This window comes from Lissotriton helveticus, chromosome 12 (assembly GCF_964261635.1).
Source record: "Lissotriton helveticus chromosome 12, aLisHel1.1, whole genome shotgun sequence".
Taxonomy (NCBI): domain Eukaryota; kingdom Metazoa; phylum Chordata; class Amphibia; order Caudata; family Salamandridae; genus Lissotriton; species Lissotriton helveticus.
Window position 1 is genome coordinate 553,181,309 of NC_136073.1, and position 20,740 is coordinate 553,202,048.

Sequence of the window (20,740 nt, forward strand, 5' to 3'; positions counted from 1 at the left end):
ACTATTAACACCCATGTCCTTCTCTTTTTTTTTCACAAACAGATTGCCCGGAAGAGGTATATGATCCAAGGTCACTATTTGAAAAGCTACAAGAGCAGAAAGATAAAAAGCAACAGGACTATGAAGAACAATTTAAATTTAGTAAGCTTATTATTACTTTACATTATCTCCATTGTAACTCATAAGAAGGAAATCTATACCTCTTCCAACACACTTCCATACTTTGCTACATAGTGAACTTATATCTTTGTCTCATTTTACAGTGTGAAAGATCATTGGGTTTTGTTTACGGATGCTTGTTTGAGGAAAATATGTCCTAACTTTAAATTTACTGTGCGATACCTAATTACATTTCTGCTTTTTACTAAGCATTACCAATAATGGTGTGGTTGGTTTCAACATGTGTGTTACCTTCAAAGCCAAAGGTGTGAGTTCCTGACCACTAGCAGTGATAAATTCCCATACAAATAAATAGGGATTTGCTGGCACTTCTATTACACTTCTGCTTGTCATCTGGTCTTAAAGTGAGTGATGTGTGTGATACCTGAGAACATGAGGTAAGTATATGTTGACACATTGCCAGTTTTCTTTAAATAAATTGATGCATGCTTTGAGGAATCGTGAAAATGTCATTGCGCTTCTTAAAAATCTTGTGTTAAAACGGTCTTCAGATTTTCAACTTCTTTCTGTTTTAATGTCTTGGGTGCATTGAGGTTGTGTACCCAAATGGAAGCATCTTCTCCAGAAGCTTTGAAATCTATTTCTGTGTTTATTAGAAAGATGTATATGATCTTGAGAATCCTAATGTTACTTCTGTGGATGTAGTGAAATGATAGTTTGATTATATGCGCTCCGGGGAGGGTGTCCGCGCATTAGCGAGATACACCCTGCAGCCAAGGGAGCCCGGCTTCAGCCGGCCTACCCCCCACCCGGCCTATCATCACACCCCTCGAGATATTGGGAAACTCCGTGCGGGGAGGCAAAGGTGTGGCATAGCGGACAGCGGGCTGAACACGCATGGGAGCGTGAGGGCGAACCTACAGACTGGGAGTCTCAAGAGAGAACAGCAGTTCTCCCAGCCTTTGCCAGGTGTGTTTAAGAACGACCGCCTGAATCCACACAAGGTCTGTACATAGCGTCTAAAGAGCTACTGCCGCCAAAAGATAGACTTTTATTTTTCACCGGCCCGACATTATCGACATTGTCTCCACTGCCTAAAATGGCGGGGGCCATAGCAGGAGCAATAAATTCACCACCACCCCAGATGTCTGCATAGCTGCATTCCATCGAGATCAAGGATCACACAAACGGAGATAAGACTCTCTCCCCTCCCTTCCAAGCAGAAACAAGGAATCACCAACATAGAAGCTGGACTAACTCGACCTGCCCTCAACAGAAAAGGAAACTGATATCTCCAAAAAAGACAACAACAGACAAAGGACTGAAAAAAACCCTGTCTTATCTACTCTCTGGTGGCAGACATCTTGACCAGCCCAGAAACTTCTGAAACTACAAAGAGGTATTTTGTTTTATCCCCCCACATCGCTTATGTTAAATCACACCTAGACTCCCCCACACAGACCAAACTACAGATAAGACTCCCTCCCAGCAAGAGAGGATCTGGTCTTGCTCAAACAGAATCTAGAATCTGACTCTGCCCTCCCTGTGCCTAAAGCAACAGAAACTAACCGAGGACTGCCGTAGCTATCTCCTCTACTCTGGCGGCCATTTTGGAGTGGTCTGACCCCATCTCTCCTCTCTCCTAATCTCAAGTACTGAGTGTCTACCGTTTATTGTAGTATTATACCTCTACATGTACTTAATGCACTGACGGATACCTCATATATTTCTGGCTGTTCACTGGGGGCATCTCTGACCCCTGCTGCTTTTCTTTTGCACATGTATTATGTATATATACTTTGACCTGGTATATCATTAATATTATACCCCTTTATGTATATTACACCCCTCGCACTTTCAATATAGTATTGCACTGTTAACTACCTCATATTTCTAAAAACTACATATCTCTTCACTCTGTATACCTGTATCTTGTTCCAGTGTATCACTAATATTACACCTCTAGACTATACACTGTTATAAGCTGTACCCTTCTTCCTCTATCTCAGTACTGCACCAACTGCTACCTCATACTTTTATTATTATTATTACTATTCTACCTCATACCTGTATTATTACTACTGGTATCTTTATGCCTATTCTACGTCAATCTCCCTTCACATATTTCTGTCTCCATCCTTTTCGGTAAGGTGAACCCATTCCACGCCTCTCCTTGGACTGCACCAATTACCACTTCCTACATCCTGTTTTCGTTGTATTTTGAGTCTGATTGTGATTGTTGTATTTAGATTTTGACTCTGACCATGTTTACAATGACTGCTGAGTCTGATTGTGATTATTGTATTTAGATACAGTGATTTAGATACATACTACCTCATATCTCTTTTGGACGCTACCTCATATCTCTTTTGGATGCTCACTAGTGTCACTTATGACGCCCTAGCTCCTACACCCAACATTACAGCCTCTAAAATGGAGCGCAGCGGCAAGCACACTTTTAGAATTAACTACCCTTCCACCCTCACCAAAAAAGCCACTAAACGTTATAAACATAACTTCATGAGGTCGCACCCTGAAACACCCTTTGCCGACACCTACTTCTCACCGGGCAATGGAGCCCTGAATACCGATATCATCTTCCACACCTCACGCAGAGCCCAATGGAGAAAAGCGTTCCTAACCCTACTCACCGTCTCCTCCACCAGGAAAACAACTCATGGCCTAACTCTCTCTATCACACCTTCCCACCTCTTCCCTGGCAGGACTTCCATTACTATCTATAACAACGGGATTGTCCTAATTCAATCCACGGACAAGAACCTGGAACTACTAGACAACCTGTTCCCCAAGTTCAAAGAGCACCTCTCCAATATGCGGACCCCCACCCAGATCTCCACCAGCACTATCACCCCTGACGTCGCAGCCCCCACCTACAACACCTCTACCCACAGCACCCCAGTAAATGGCCCTCCTGCTGTTAACACCCCACACTCCCCAAGGACAGACACCCCCAGCACCCCAGTAAATGGCCCACTTGCCGTCAACGCCCCACATTCCCCAAGGACAGACACAAATGTCCCCACCTCTTATACTAACTGCCCCTCTAACATGACCCCTTTTACCCCCACTCACATCCCCCCTATCCCTCTCCTCCCTGACGTAACAACCCCCACCCGCAACACGTCACCTGAACACACCACCGCTCGGAGTTTATCCACCCCCCCCCTCCCATCCCCCCCACGACAGACGCCTCTCCCCCCCCAGCTCCCTCCCCACTCTCACCCACGACACTCCCACACCTGACAGAACAACTCTCACCCACATCACGCCACCGTATGACAACATCACCACTCGGAGTCTACCCACCCCCTCTCCCATACCCCCCACGGCGGACACCTTTCCCCCCCCAGCTCCCTCCCCACTCCCACCCACGACACTCACACCCTCCCAACAACACACACAGAACATACCACCTCCCCTACCTTAGCATCCCCCTCTCTCCCACCTCCTATTCTCAGCCCTCACTACCCTCCGGTCTCCCCCACTGTCTTCAGCCTTCACTCACTCTTCCACTCGCCGGCACCGTCTCCCACTGACGGCACTACCTATGCCTCCCACCCACCGCCTCCACCGCCTACTTCACCCACACCCCCCGCCCACAAACACGCCCACTCTTTAAATGCCATCTCACCCATTTGCACCGCAGAACATTCAAACATCGCTAGTATATCCCCCCCATCGATCCCCTGCCCGCTTTCCAGCTCACTACACAACCATTCACCAATGGCTCTCACCACCTACGCCATCCCCAATGCACCCCCTGACCTGACTTTACCCACCCTCCAACAAGTGAAAGAGGATATTCTACAAATCAAAAAAGATGTCCACGCAATCAAAGACCTTCTCTCATCACAGCCCAGTCCACCTCCCATCTTCCCTCTACCCTACAAAGGACGCACCCGCCCCACATACCCTCGCCTCAAACGACATCCACGCTGGCCGACTATCCCCGTTCGCAACAACTCCCACCGCCCCCGCCGTGTCCCCAACCCATTGTCGGACCGCGACCTATGCTCTCTCCTAAGCTCTTACGGCCCAGGTCCGGTAAAACACATATTCAGCACGCACATCCCCATACCCACAATTCTCACAAACCCTCTGAGGCTCCCAACACTCAACAACAGAGGTTCCGTCCCTAACAACCTCAGAAAAGTTCCCCTCACTCTAGAAAGCTCGACCACCCTTCTCTCCCCCAAACTCAAATGCATCCTACTCAACTGCAGATCGGCCCAGAGACACTCCTCCGACATCGCTGATCTCGTCTCAGCTAGGGATCTGGACCTAGCCATTCTAACAGAAACTTGGCTCACTGAAGCCTCTACCCCGATTATGGACATACTAGTCCCCCCCAACTATCACATCATTAGGCTAGACAGGTCTTCGGACAAGACGGGCGGGGGAATTGCATGCATTTTTAGAAGCAACCTCTCCGTTACTAAAATCCCCTCCCCCTCCCTCTCCTCCTGTGAACTCCTCTGCCTCGACGTCACCAGCGAGGGCAAACAAGTTTGTGCTTTACATCTCATCTATCACCCGCCTGGTGACAATCCCATATTCACTCAACAACTCATGGACATGATCACTTCCAATGCCGGTCGGCAGACCACCCAAGTCTACCTGGGTGACTTCAATCTCCACTGGAACGATCAGAAAGACACAGTGGTGAATAGTCTCAAAACTTTCCTTAATGCGCTTGACCTCACCCAAATATGCGATAGACCAACACACGACAAAGGCTCGATACTTGATCTCATCATTGCCAAAGAGAATTCTACACAACTGGAGACGATTCTACCCTGCGACTGGTCAGATCACCACATTATCACCTTCTTTATCAATGAAAAAGTTAAACCTAACCCGGCTTAACCAATCAAAGCCAAAACATGGAAAAGGGACATGAAGAATCTCAACCCCTCTACCCTGCCTCCCCACATCGGCAATCTCCTCCTTCCCCCTTCAGGTGCCTCGGATGTTCAATCACTGACTGACCACTACCTTGAATCTATGAATACATTAGTCAATGAAGTCGCCCCACTGCAACTGAAGAGAGTCTCCACCAAAACTTCTAACCCCTGGTATGACGACAGACTCAATGACGACAGGCGTTCGATGCGAATGGCAGAGCGCACCTGGAGAGCGGACCCTTCAGCATTGCACCTCAAAAGGCTTAAAAACAAGAGAAATGCCTACTTCAGGAAAATAAAGCGCACAAAGTTGGACTTCTTCAGCCGCCAGTTGGACCAAGCAAAAAACAGGCCAAGAAAACTGTTCGAACTAATCAAGACCCAAACAAAGGCACAACCCTTACAATCAAATAGCACAACAAGCGACACCCCACACTGTGAAGACTTCTCTGCTTTCTTTAAGCTAAAGACTGACAACATAAGAAATGACCTCATCGTGGATGTAAGCCGATTCCCCAACCACACCGGAATGGCTAACACTCAACCTAAAAACATGGCATCTTGGCTGTACTTCGATACCTACTCGGAAGAAACAATACACAAACTGCTCTGCACCTTGAAGCCCTCTAATCACCTCACAGACCCTCTACCTGCTAATGCTGTAAAAGACTTCATCCCCTTGCTCCTCCCTCTCTGGACCAAAATAATCAACTGCTCCCTGCAACAAGGCCTCATTCCAGACGCCCTCAAGGTGGGGCAAGTCACGCCTATACTCAAGAAACCTACAGCTGATCCGTCTGACCTAAACAATTACCGGCCCATCACCAATATCCCCACCCTGGCCAAACTGCTGGAAAAATGTGTCCAACTCCAACTAACAAGACACATTGACCAATTTGACCTCCTCAACTCTCATCAATCAGGCTTCCGAGCGAAACATAGCACGGAAACAGCTATGACACACATAATTGATGACGCCCTCCAAATTCTTGATCGCAATGAGTCCTGCCTCCTCATCCTTCTTGACCTCTCGTCAGCATTTGAAACGGTCAAACATGAGAACTTGCTGGAGCTGCTATGCACTAGAATGGGTCTATCGGGAACGGTTCTCAAATGGTTTTCGTCCTTCCTTCACAACCGGTCTCAGAAGTTCAAGATCGACAATGTGCTATCTGCACCTGTGCCTGCAGATCTAGGTGTTCCACAAGGATCCTCCCTCTCCCCCACATTGTTCAACCTCGTCATGGAACCGCTCGCCACCTTGCTCCAAGCTTCTAATGTCCAATTCCATATGTACGCCGACGACACACAACTGTACCTAAAGCTTCAATCCCCGGAAGATATCAAACATCTGAATTCCACGCTTATTAACACTCAATCTTGGCTAGCCGATAATCACCTCAAACTAAATGCTCTGAAAACGGAGTTCCTTCTCATCTCACCCCCGGCGAAAATTTCCACCACCCAAACATGGCTCAACAACCTAACAGCACTCAATGTCCAACCCACCATCGTGGACTCAGTGAAATCCCTGGGCATCACACTGGACGCCAAGCTCAACATGCAGCAGCACGTCAGCAAAGCCACAAAAGCAGCTAATTTCCAAATCAACACACTGAGGAAAATCAAACCCTTCCTCCCTGCTGAAGACTTCCAAACTGCTGTACAAGCGTTAGTCATCCCTCGAATAGACTACGGAATTGTGGCCCTCAGCGGACTCCCGCTATCCACAACAGCACCCTTAAGAGCCTCCCTGAACGCTGCCGCAAGACTCATTACTGGCTCAAGAAAACATTCGCATATTTCCCCAGACTTAAAGTCCCTAAAATGGTTGCCTTTTGAAGCCAGAATACAACTAAAAATTGCAGTTATGACACACGCGGCTGTGCACCACAATGCACCCAACTACCTCGCTCAAAAGTTGTCTATATCAGGAGGTTCGAGATCCAATAGAAGCTCAAAAAATCTACTCCTGAAACCCCGTAGATTCCGGGAAGAGAAAACCTACAAGCGCTCCTTCTCAGGAATGGCACCCAGGATCTGGAATGCGCTCCCTCCTGAAACAAGGCGTATCTCCTCCACTGCACTCTTCAAGAAAGAGGTGAAAACCATCCTTCTGGCCAAGATCTCCTGAACCCTATAGGTGCTGGATCAGAGACTCTGCATTGCCTTGTGTCAATGCTCACCTAGTCCTTTGGCACTATACCTCTACTTGATGACTATACTAAAACACTGGTATAAGCCTTCCACACATCCAAGTTGTACCTGAACACCTCTGTAGTGGGATCAATGACTTGTGCCGTCTCATATTACTTGCTTACCTGACTGTATATTGATATGTTTTATGTATGTTATTATTATCCTTTCATGTTAGTGACTACTACATTGCTCCCACTACCTCTGTTCATTCCTACTGCCCCTACCTTGTCATTGTGAAGCGCTCTGATATCTGTAAAGATCTTGTTCGCGCCATATAAAACTTTGAATAAATAAATAAATAAATATAAAATGGTTTTGCATCTGTGTGCCAGCAAGTGGGAAACAAAACCTGGCTAAAGTATTTGTCAGGGCCTTTTTTTTTTTTTTTTTAAAGAAAATAAATTGTTTTTTTCAGTAACTACTGTGCAATAAATGCTTGAGTTGATTACAATAAATAATAGCCTGCATATCAGATTCAGAACCTTGTGCAGCTTAGCAGGCAAGGCTGTATCTTTGACTTTATTAGTACGTATTAACAAGGCACATTTTTTCGAACACTGTGCTGTCCTGCTGCACATATCCGACAAACCCTGATACTCATTTTAGAACTTTTTTCCCTAACATTCTCAGTGAATGAACTCTTCAGTACTGTTTTTGTGAGGCATTTTCGTGTGGAAATCGGAAGGTACTGGGATTTACCTTTTGGGAGTCTCCTTAACCAGTGTTTATTCCACACTCCAGGATACCGGTGGTCCCATTAACAAGGATTGCTGTTTGAACCCTGGGAATACCCAAAGTAATGAGAAATTAAATGGAGCGGTTGGTAATTCCCAGTTAGATTCCCTTGGAATTCTATCTTCTCTCCACAGTTTCACTTGGGGATTTTAATTAGCCTAAATCTCTGAGTCAAACTTCGAGGTCTAAATTAACACCATATACCTCAAAGCTGCCAGTGGGAGCTAGGATATCTAATCTACTCCTTTTCAGGGATGTCACTGTTTGCAGGTATTTAGAGGGTATGAAGTAGACCAGTTTAAACACCAATTAAAAAAAGAAAGTAAAGTTTCAGTTAGAACATTACTTTATAAATAACAACCATAATGTGCTCCTGGACTTAGTCTGGTGGTGTTTTCTGATGGTATATTTCTCTCACTGTCCCCATATTTCTGTATATGGACTTAGACTGGTGTTAAACCAGAGGGTCATTAATAAGAGGTTGGCAAAGCAAGTTCTTGGGGACTAACAGTGTCTTTCTCCATCCTCTTAAAGAGGTTTCCACCAGTGGTGTAATGGTAACAGGCCTGTCCTTATCTGACCACCAGATTTGCCTCTGGCAAATTCTGCAACTCCTGCAGAACTTCCCTACATCCTGTGCTTTACTATGGTATATAGAAGGAATGAGCTCTGTCTTCTTAGAGTTCTTTATGCCTAGCTAAGGGAGCAAATGGGCATGGTGCTTCAGGAAATTTCTGTGTGCTTGAAGAATACACGCCTCCTGCCTGCTCCCAGTTCAGATTCCCATGGCTTGCAATGATAGTGCCCTTCTTTCCAGGTCAACTTGAACTGAGCAGCTACTTCACTGGTGAACTGGTCCTCTGCCTGCTTCCTGAGGCCAACCAGCGTGGAAGGTACTGACTGGTCTCACCAGATATCTACCTTGGAATGTCATCTGGCAGCTAAGAACTTTATGGCTCTTTGGGACCAAGCCTACAACACCTGGCCTCCCTCAGAAGGCTCAACTCCAACCCATCTAGAGTAGGAAGTACTAGATCCTGAATCATAATTTTTTTTTAGCCTGCCTTGGGTTTACTGTTATGCCTTAGAATTTTAGGTCTTTCCTCTTCAGGAGGTAGATCAGGGTGTTTGAGGGAAAGTTGGCATTTTGTGACTTAGTTAAATTGCTCCTGCCATCCTGGAGCAGTGAGATCGTAGCCCAGCAGTCACCATGTACCTATGTCATTACTGACCCCTACATAAATTGATTCCACATTTCAATCTACCTGTAAATCTGCCTTGGCCAGGCAGAAGTTAAACACTGAGCCACTGGATGCCTTTGCCATTATAGTTGAATTTCCTGAGGTCAACTAACTCCTTCTCTTTCATTGTCCTGGAGGTCAGTAACCTGGCATAGATGCACAAAGGCATTCCAGAGGAAATGTCTGGAGGAAACCGTGAGGGTTACATTTGTTATCCCTCAAGATTATCTTTCTAGACGTTTTAAGCAGCCTGGACGGCTCTTCTGTTCTTTCCCTGGAGCCTTTAGTGGTAGTGAAGAGCCTGGCAATCTGGCGGGATGCATGCTGTGTCCTTAAATGTACAGCTTTTCTTTACAAACCCTTCATTGCCATATTTAAAGCATGGGATCTGCCGCCCTCCTTCCCTCTTTGATAGAGAGTGGTTGCGAGTGGGGCCTTGTCAATAGTATGCATTGCTCTTAGACTTCTATCCTGTTGGAGGGCCTAGATTCTCGATTTGCGCTATCCACCCCTTGGGCTTAGATCTGTGCTGAATATGCCCATTCCGTCCTACACTGCTGCCGACCCACTTTTCTACAACCACAGCCAGCTACCTGGGATCAAGTTCCATCAAGTCAGCAAGGTAGTGCCAGACATCTGGTCACATCAGGAGAGGTTGGACTTACCATGGCAGTATGCATCTACAACAAAGTCATCTTAATTATGCTGACTAACCTTTCTTCCACTCCCCCTCTTTTTCCAGATCAGCACTCTGCTGTCCTCAGCCTGCCCTCTGCCTCTCCACGTTTGTTCCTTCTCTTCTCCCTCCTTCTCCTTACGAGCCCACCCAAATTTCACTAGCTAATTTTCTCTCAATTTCTTTTATCCTTTTTCTCCTAGATGGGATACTCCAATTTCTCGAGCTTTAGATCGTCAAAGGGGGAGTCCCCCTATGGCCAGTTTTCCAACGAGTAGCTCATGTGCCACTGGTAATTCTCCAGCTATCTGTAATTAGTTCTCCTGTGTCCTGTATAGTTACCAAGATGGAAAAGTGCTCATTTTAGAGAAAAACATATGTATTTTCAGAAATCTCTTAGTGGATGTTTCGGAAAAAAAATGGTTTAATTTCAAAAATATAATGGAGGGTAATATTTTATGTAATAAAACATTTTATTGGGTTATACTAAAAAAGGCAGTGCACATCTTTTCAGTACAGTTGACAGCATAACATACATTTGCCTTTTGCATATTTGACATCTCAGAGGAGAGGCAAGCTATGGTGATCTCATTCAACTCATTACAACTGCACAGTATAACCAGAAAATGCATCCACTTTAGAAGTTAACACAGCTTTTACAGCGGGATCTTCTCAGAAGTCAGTTAAATTCCTCCTGTATTATGATCGCTAGTGTGTATATTCTTCTAGCGCCTGTTTCCGCTCCAGTCAGCAAGTAAGTGTTCATTTCCAACTGGGAAATTTTGCTTTGATGGGGTTGGTCCCACTGGGATTGGGGGGACGGCATGCACCAGCTCTATCCTCGTGAGACCCTGGGCTGGAGTTCTAGTGTAAGTTACAGGTTGTATACATAATCGCATAGGATCTCTGTTAGGGAAGTATCATCTTGGGAGTAAGGCCGGTGGGAGCAGGGGGAGTTTGGGGGACCAGGGTACTGTCATTGGAAGGAGAAATATAAAATGACAAGAAGTGTAGACTTAACTATGGTGGCATAGTGTCATCCTTTACTGGTTCATGAGAGCCTTCATCATTGTTTCCCATCCCTCTGAAATGGTAAGTTTGCCCCAGCCTCTATATTCTTCTTGACGCAGTGCTTTGTATTTTAAGTCCGCCCAGTATGTCCCATTTCTCCTCCATTTCTCCACAATAGGGGAACTGGCCGACTTCCATCTCATTGCAATCACCTCTTTTGCTAGTAGCAGTGATATGTATATTAACCTGGAGTGAATCTTGGCTGTTGTGGGTCTAGGAAATCTACCCAGCAAGCAGCTTTCGATGGTATAGAAATTCTTATGAACTGTTACCCGTGGCACTTCACTTAAAATTGCTGTCTGATAAGATTGACATTTATGGTATGCCCATACCATATGTACGACGTCCTCATTTGGTGTAAGGCATCAGGGGCACCATGCATTCGTGCTTTGAAAGGTGCGGTTTAGTGCCTGAGAAGTGAGATAGTCCCTATGGAGGAAACTAGACTGTATAAATGTTACCCAGGCATTTCACAAGACCTTGTAGAGATATCCTAGGGCTGTCAGCCATTCTTAACCCCTTCGATGCTGATGACGAGCTCAGCTCGTCATCAGCTACGGCGCTCGTATGCTGATGACGAGCTGAGCTCGTCATGTAACGCGCTTTTTTGCATTTTCCAGCACACAGCGGGAAAATGCACCGCATCGATGAGGTTAAGAATGCAAACTACGACCTAGTATTGTATCCCACTTGTCTCTGAGGGGTTGTAGATTCGCTCCTGTATGTTGTAACAGGGCTTGATAAAGCATTGTTATCGTGTGGTGCTGTGGCCCAATCACGTGCAATGTGTTTACTAGGGTGTGTGTGAACAGCTCAAAGACATCTATTTGCCAGTGTAAATGTAGCGTCCTGCGAATCCTACTCTACAGTAAAATTTCCCCGGGTGAGGTTCCTCTGTTCCACTAATATGGGTAAGGGCAACAGTGTGGAATCTGAGAATAAGTCGCCGCCAGTGGTGATACCAGCTGTGTCCCGATGATGCATTTCACTGCTGGTTAGCGCAGTTGCACCCACGTTATCCCAGGAGTGGGATCACAGGACCATAGGTGGCCATAGTGCAAACACGCGCCCGCTTCCAGTAGGCCAGAGCAGCAAAAGGCAGTAGCTTTGAAGGGGGATGTGAACCACCAGTCAGTAGGGTATCCTCATTAATCACCTGTCTCATCTAAGTGTCTCTCGGCTAGCCAGCATGCCTCTCATTGTAACTGTGCTTCTAGGTAGTAATTTTGAAAGTCAGGTGCGCCTAACCCCCACCTATCTATCCTTTGGTAATCTCAACTTGTTAAGCACTACCCTACATCTGCCATTGGCCCAAATCAGGTGTTCTAATAATACATGTAATTCACTGAATAGTTGGGCAGATAACATAAAGGGGAGATTGGCAAATTAGACAGGATTCTAGGAAGCATCACCATTTTGGACAGTGCTATGCATCTCATCACTCGCAGGGATAACTTGGTCCAGAACGAGACCTGTTAGTGCAGTGATTGTATGGCCCGTTGCCCTCTATTATATCTAGTTCTTCATGATAAATATTGATTCCCAGGTATTTAAAGTTGTGGTATTCTCACCTAAGTGTGTTACCCCCTATGGTCAGGTGGAGTTGGGGGATGGGATTTGTGCAGTGGGAAGACACAGGACTTCCCGTTAATAATTGCTACACTTCAGGCGTCAGTAAGTGGGTTTAAGAAGAGCATCAATTTGTGTCAGGCTGGATCAGATATGGCATATATTAAGCAGCATATCATTGGCGTATAAGGACCCAATATGGACCTTTTCACTTATAGGAGTCCCTTCCTTGTCGCCTAGGGCTCTGTTTGCTTGCAATAGGTTTGAGAGCCAAAGCAAACAGAATGGGATAGAGGACAACTGTCTGGTCCCTCTGGCAATACCATATGCCTCTGAGACATGTTTCCCTTTCGTGGCTCTTACTAGTATAGTTGTTTAATCCAACTAATGAGTTCAGGACCCAGTCCAAAGTGATTTCAGACTGCATAAACCTAATTCCATGGTATAGTGTTAAAGGCTTGCTCTATATCTATACCGGCAGATTGGGGCATAAGAGTGGGGGCATGCTCCATTATTTGGTGCAGTCATCTCCAGTTCAGAAACGTGTTTCTAGCAGGGATAAACTCATTTTGATCTGTGTGATGTAGCAACGGTAACAGTGGTAGCAATCTTTCGGTGAGCAGCTTACTCAGTACTTTATGAGGTATATTCAATATGGACAAATAAGAGTACAGCATCATAGGGTCGCTCCCTGGTTTAAAAACCGAAGTGACCAATGCCCCCTACTAGAAGTCGGGAGTCTACCTGCTTCTTTTGCGGATGTGTAGATTATAAGTAACTTGGGTGCCAGGAGGGTCTCAAATGTGGCGTAGAAGTCTGTGGGTAGGCCATCAGAACCCGGACTCTTGCCTTTCGTCAGCAAACCTAGGACCTATTTTATGTCCTGCTCGGTAAGGGGTATCGCCAAGGCTTCTTTGTGATCTGTGATAGGAGAGATCGACAAGGAGCTCTGTTATACTAGACAGGGTGGGTAGTGGAGTAGTGGGGTATGTGAGTAGAGTTGTGTTTAGTAGGTTTTAAAGACTATATTGATGTCTAATTGTATCTGCATTAGGGAGATTTATTACTGCTAGTATTACCTTGTTGCCAGAGATATTGCAGTATGACTTGTGTATTACCCATGTAAAGGCGTGCTAAAGTGACAAATTCTTTACTCATTACTGCCTGATGCACAGAGGTGAGCAGTAGTGGTAATTTTGCATAGCATGGCCACTAATGCATTCTTCTCTGGTGTGGCCACTAGACAATTGGAGACCCCACCCTGTAGATTTTCGCCTTGCTGAATTTAGAGGCTGTGATGAGGATCAATGCACTAATCTTCATTCCTAAATGGGTTTTGAATGCCTTGCAAGGCCTTACCGATCCGTTACTTTAATTATCCATGCATTTTTCATTCCTTCCAAACTTTAGCCTCATTTTTAAGTATAGCATATCTCTTACAACTGAGTTTTATTAGTGGCCTTGTGACTGGAATGTACGTGTTCCCCCTGCTTGCCCACCAAAGTGAGTCCTTTTTCGTGGTCCTGCGGTAGTCGGACTTTAGTGGGCATTACCATGTAAGAGCATAACGTTGTTCAACACAGTTGCCATAAGTCCACATTAACGGTGCACACCACATTGCAAAACTTCTTTTCAGTTACTTGACTCTCTCAAAATAACATCAGTGAAGAACCAACCCTTATTCAAGGAGCTGAAGGGCTATGCAGTGTATCTAACACAACTTCAGTGTCCAGTCTATACTTTATTTGATAAAAAGAAAAGGATTATAATAACCGGGCAGTGAAATAGTAAGCTTAAAAATATAATGCACAAAAAAGGGTCTTAGGAAATCCTACCCAAATATTATTCTAGCACCCTCACTCTAGAACTCTTTTTACATTGAACACTGTGACCAGTGTTCACTAATGGGGGAAGGTTTGGAATAATGGCAGGGATACAGATACCCTGGCTATACTTTGATCTAGTTTCCTGTGGTACCACAGATGCTCTTGAATGAAGGGAGATATTGTTACAAAGCTTCCAAGCCCACCACACAAACATTAGGATTCCCGTCCTTAAGAATCCTTAGCGCTTCCTTGCTGTGTCTATGTGGCTGCCCATTAGTGACCACAATCTAGATCACTGGAGTCTTGTTATTAGTTTTGGGCCCAATGGGTCCCTTCAGTTAAAATAAGAGACTGAAGGAAAAATAATGGGACATTTTTCCACTCATTGTTTTTAAGCAGTGGCCTGTATCTCAGAGTTTAAAAGTTGCTGTAGAGTTTTACCATTGCACTTATGGCAAGTCACAGTATGAGGATGAAGAACATCCCTTTCTGTGTTTAACTGGAGTGAATGAGTAAAGTTTTGAATGATGCAGGCTCACCCTTCCAAGCTTGTAAAGACAATGGCGTAGATTCTCAACCTATGGGACTCTTGCTTTCCCAGGGCAGCTGGGTTGAGGTAACGTGGTAGCTTGTTGACAGACTCTGTTCCTTCAAATGTTATCACAATAGTCCTTACATACAGCTGCCTCTTGATTTTTCTTCCTTTGGACCGTGTCTCTTCTGCCTGCCTGCAGAACTGGCAGGCAGCTCAATCTGCTCTCTTGGAGCAGCCCACCACCTCTGCCCCTGCGCTCTTAAAAGATTGCAACAGAAGACTGAAGTGCAATTATGTGGGGCAAAACTACCTGTTGTGATGCTGGGTGCTTGCTAGGTGCCACATTCAGCCAAGGCTGGCTGAACTCATTCACTCGTTCAAACCACTGGGACAAGTTGCATGTCTCCTCAGCAACCCACTCCATTTCAATTAAATCTCTGTGACTTCTCCGGCAGCCCATCTCCTTTTCTTTTAATTTACCTCATTTTCCATGTTGGCCTGCTGTATCCTATTGGTGCCGCCTTTCTTCCTCTCCTCCAACTGCCATCCTCATGGGTTTGAGCTGCCTTGGTATCTGAAAGGCAGAGCTACACATCTGTGAAGGTATGAGACATAGCAGTCCTGTACTTCAACATAATTTCACCAGCAGGGCTTGAAGATGAAGTCTGATCAACTTATTTTCTGCTCTGGTAGTTCCATATGAAAAGGATACATTCATTGCTGCTGATTTGCTGCCGCTTTTCTGGTTGAGACGGGCATGTACTAATGTGGGGTAAAAAGGAAGATCTCATTGCTGCCCCTGCTGCTCACATTGTGCGTGTGTGTGTGTGTGTGTGTGTGTGTGTGTGTGTGTGTGGGTGGAGGGAGTCGGTTCATGCTCCTGCCTGCGTAGCATCTGTTCTGTTTTAATTATTCAATTCTGGGTATTATTCTTCATCGGCTGATAGAGATAGCACTCCTAGCAGAACTGCGACAGAGGGGCAGCATTGGAGTGGTAAGTCCAGGGACTGCTGGATTCGTACAGACTTGGGCATAGATGGAGGTATGCTACCTTATAAGGCCCCAGCAAGCCTCTTGTCCTGGGTTTCAGCTGTTGCTTTTCTAGGTGGAGGAGCACTCCTGGTCCTATTGTTGCAGGTGGTAGGAGAGTCAAGGGGCAGGTAGGTCTTCAGAAGGCAAAGGCATCTGAACAGTGTTGCAGTTGTCCGTATTGGTGCTGGGACCATGGCAAGTGGGTGCCCGAGTGGATGAGTGAGAGGGAACTACTTGTGTCAAGGGATGGTTCAGCTTATGGGATAAATCCAGTATGTCCCCTTCGAATGAGGTTATCCTGTCTGCAAGGGGGGCAGTTGCGGATGTTACTAAAGATTTGACTTGGTCCCAGACTGCTTTTCACATTAATCTAGAGCCACCCTTTTTGCTTCAGAACTTTTGGTCTGTGCCAGCTTTACATGGGAAGGACACAAGTTTACAGGTTTCAGGGGGCTGGTGGAGAGGCGAGTGGAGGATCCCAACTTTTTGGAAATTCAAGTAGTGACTCCTGCTTTAGTTTTCCTCCTCATCCTTGCAGAAGGTACAGAGGGGCTAGTGGGTAAAGGCAAATCAAGAGCACTCCAAGAGAACTCCCTACCTAAGGTCCTTGGTGAATTATAGCTTAAATCCTCTATATGAATAACACTATTTGCACGACTTGTAGAAGGGACCTCAAGGGCATTGGATGATAAAGGCTGAGTAATGGATAGTGGTTGCTCCAGGCAGAGCATAACAAAAGTAGGCCTCTCCCCCATGTCGAGCAATAGGCACCTCTTAGCCTGCTCAGTTTTCTTGTTGACGATGCTAACTGCCCGTACCAAAAAGGAGTCAAGTAGTACCCGCTGGAGGATGTTCAGAATTCTGTCCTTTGCTGGTGCCAGTTTACGCTTGCCCATGGTCCTAATTGAAATAGGGCAGGGGAATCCTGGGACTTGTGATCACTCCTGCAGCGACTATATCCAGAATGTCACAACCCCCTAGAGAGTGTCAGGCAATCAGGTGTGCCTAGTGGGAGAAGAAGCCAACTGACACAGGGCAGCAGGAAGGGTCATGTCCCCTATAAGAATGTCAGGTCATACCAATAGTGACAAGGCTGCAGGTACAGCAGAACCAGCAGGAAAAACCAGCAGCAAAACAACCCTAATTGTCCACGTACCTCCTCCCCCTGGTCCTGTGGAGCCGCTGCCTCCACCCACACAAGCAAAGGCCGTAGCTGATTGCAGAAGATGGCAGATAGTGGGTGTCCTGAAAGCTGACGTTCTAATGTTGGCCTGCTCGCTTATTGGAAATTGCTAGACTGGGCCCAGGCTGGGTGCTCAATTGTCCACCCAGAGCTCAATTGTCAGCAAATATCCCTGTTAGGCTAGGAGGGCCCTCCCCTACAACTGGAAAGAGTACCACAGCTGAGGCAACTGCCATGGCAGGCCCAGTGGTACGGCACCGCAGCCAAACGCAACAGCAGCACCTGCAGCCACTGCTGCCATTGTCCTGCCTTTCACCCACGAGTGTCCATGAGCGAGCAAGGTACATTGGTGGTCGTTGGGAGCAGCAACAATACTGCAACAGTGCTGCAGTCCGTGTCGAAGACTGGTGTGGTATGGAGACCAACCTTGCACCAGGTTGGGGGGGGGGGGGGGGTGGAGGGCTGTAAAAATGCAGCAACAGGTTCTGAAATAGGTAGCCCCAGCGCTCCCTTGGCTCCGTCAGTGCAGCTCAATTTGATCCCAACAAGCAGTGATCGGCATCAGCAGCCTTTCCCTCATGGCTCCCTCTGCGTGTGGCATGTGTGGGGGCACAAGCATTTCTTTAGCTCTTTTGAGAGCTGGGCTGATTCATGCTCCCTTTGTCGTGTAGTATTTTTATTATGCTATTTCTATTTTCCCCAGTCTATCGTTCTCACTTCTTTCTCTAGCCATTCATATTTTTTTTCTTTCTTCTTTTTATTGCATCTTGAATAAGTGCAGGAATAAATGTTTAACACTATACAACTATAAGATGTGTGAAATGTCATGCTTTGTTTACTATAATTGTTCATGGTTACAAAAATATTTGCATAGTAAATTTTTGTTGTTCAATTTTTGTTTAGAAAATATGGTAAGAGGCTTGGATGAAGAAGAGACCAATTTCCTGGATGAGATTTCCAGAAAACAAGAACTAATTGAAAAACATAGAAGGGACGAAGATATGAAGGAGTTAAATGAATACAGGATATCCTTTGTATTGAAATGTCAAAGTAGTGTATGTTAGATATGTGACTCATTATTGGCCCATTTATCTTAGTTTCATCTTTTTTTTAAAAAAAGGGGATTTTGAACAAATTGGCTCTCACATAACAAAACCAAATTTAAAAAGCAATTTTGTGTGAATTTTGTTTTTAAACCTGTTTTAATACAGTTCAAGGCTATGTGTTGTAGTGGGTAAGATTTTTACTTTAGACCCACCAGACCATATTCAGAGCACACTATTGGTTCCAATGTGGTGTTGAGCAAGTCCCCACATCTTTTTTTAATCTCATTACCCTTACCCAGCAAAACTGGGAGTGATGGTAACATGAGTCTTTTTAAAGGAAATTAAAGCTTGCCCATGAACCCACAATTTGTATGCAATTTGTATGCATTTGATCTTGTACTGTCAAAATAGGGGCCATCTTTTATGTGCTAGGTCATATTTTGTGTAAAAAAAAGTGTAATAAATTATCCTTCCCCCCCACAAACTTACTATCACAGTATTTGCTGCCCTTGGTGAGCCTTGAACATCTTACAAGATATATCCCAGTTGGCAGAATACCCAATCTGAACTTGACATATAGTGTATGTTTTTGTTCAGGATGACTCCAATCTAGGTATAACATACTGCCTGGGCTATGCCCACTATTGAAGTACTCCCCCAGTATACTCCTTAGTTTTATCATGGCATTTTTTTTTCTCCCACCTGACCCATAATAACACTCCTTTATAGTATGCATATGCCTAACAATAGGGCACAGGAACAGGTAAGTGATGCCTCCTGGAGCAACAGGAGAATGGCCTGAAAGTTATTTCATGGAATGTCAATGGTCTGGGGTGCAGTATTAAGAGTGGAGTGGTGATGAAAGGCCTCAGGCTCAAATGGCTTCTCCATTGTGATGGCCTAGTGTGGGTAACTCTATGAAAGTGCTAAAACTGAGGGATCGTTCCACGAAGACCTGCGGGACGCACTGGTAGTTCCCATTTACAAGGAAGGAAAACCGAAGGAGGACTGCGTGTCCTATCACCCGTTATCCCTGATCAATGTAGCGACAAAGGTTTTAGTGAAGGTGCTAGTCGATCAGCTTCAACGGGTAGTGGATACCTTGGTGTAGGCAGATCAATCAGGGTTTATGCCCCACTGGGCTATGCGGCACAATCTCCGGTGGGTATTCAGATGCCTGGTGCGCAGTGGACCGATTCAGGAGTAGGTGGTAATATTATCACTAGATGCTGAAAAGGCTTTTGATTCCCTGGAATGGCCCTACCTGTTGGTGGTCTTGGAGAAGATGGGCTTAAAGGGGTCACTTTTTGGGCTTGGCAAAACTGTTATACCAAGATCCAGAGGCCCTGAGTGAGAGTAAATCGGGTGCTCTCATGAGGCATAAAGATTAGGAGAGGCTTCAGACAGTGTTGTCCCCATTACTGTTCGTGGTGATTTCAAGACACTGGCGAGCCGGATCCGGAGAGATGCCCAGATTAGGGCCTTGTGCTGGGACCCGGGCTAGAAGGACGTGATATCCCACTACTATACAGGACTCCGTGCACCTGTTCTTGTCTCATCCCTAGCCCCCAATAGTGTATATACGCAATTGATTGATCTCAGATTAGCACATTTTACCTTTAGTAACTAGTAAATGGTACAAAGTGTACACAGAGCTAGTACGTTAAATGTCACCGGTGGGAGCACCACTTATTATCCCACCAATGCAGTAAAAGTGAAAACAAGTGTTCGAGGCATTTGGACTGCTGAATTCATATCGGTCCATAGATCGCCGCCTAGTGTTGGGTCCGGATGATTGCACCTTGTTGTCCTGGAAGAGTCTTCGAAGTATCACGAGAAAGGTGGTTCCTCCCCTGGACAATAGTGCGCATGAGCATCTTCTCCATCTTCAGATTGTTTTTTTCCGCCATTGGGTTCGGATGTTTTTCCTACACTCCAACTTCGGAATCGAAACAAAACTTTTCTAGAGGCCAAAAGGCCTTCGACTTCGGTATTGTTCTCGCTTGGTACTTCTTGACTCGGTCAAGCTTTCCATCTCGACTCGTGCCGTTGGGCCTTTTCGACGCCACGTGGGCCTGCTGTCGATGGAAAGGAGCCCGTTCAAAAGGTGCCCACAATGCCACTCTAAGTTCCCGCATACTGACAGACACACAGTATGCAACAAGTGCCTATCACCAGACCACAAGGAAGAAACCTGCCCAGCCTGTGCCCAATTCCGTTCGAAGAAAACGATCCAAATTCGATGGGCCGCTAGGCAAGAGATGCAGCTACAGGCACCGGAACCAGACCACATCTTCGAGGATGAACAGGAACTTCCAGAAGAAGATTCGGATCTAGAGATCGTCACCGTCGAGGACCACTCGGACTCCGATGACGAAATCCCACCGGGGCAAATCGTGAGTACATTCCTCCCGACACCAATTACCCCGTCACAGAAGGCTCCAATCGAGGCATCACCTTAAGGCCTTAGCCAAGATCCAAAACATCATTCGGCAGCCCCGCCGTCCGGCTCGGCTTCGAAAATAAAGACTAAGCCTTCAGACACCCCAGGTCTAAGTAACGTTACCCCAAAAAAGGTTCTA

General features: G+C 45.8%; 1 protein-coding gene across 1 annotated transcript in view; it reads left to right on the forward strand.

The window, feature by feature from the left end:
- The window catches only part of PSME3IP1 (proteasome activator subunit 3 interacting protein 1), a 156,179-nt gene that overhangs the window by 65,466 nt on the left and 69,973 nt on the right, over nt 1-20,740 (forward strand). The window contains exons 3-4 of the mRNA XM_078670931.1: nt 43-141; nt 18,016-18,137. Of these exons, the coding sequence (XP_078527057.1) occupies nt 43-141; nt 18,016-18,137 (221 nt within the window). The remainder of the gene's footprint in view (nt 1-42; nt 142-18,015; nt 18,138-20,740) is intronic.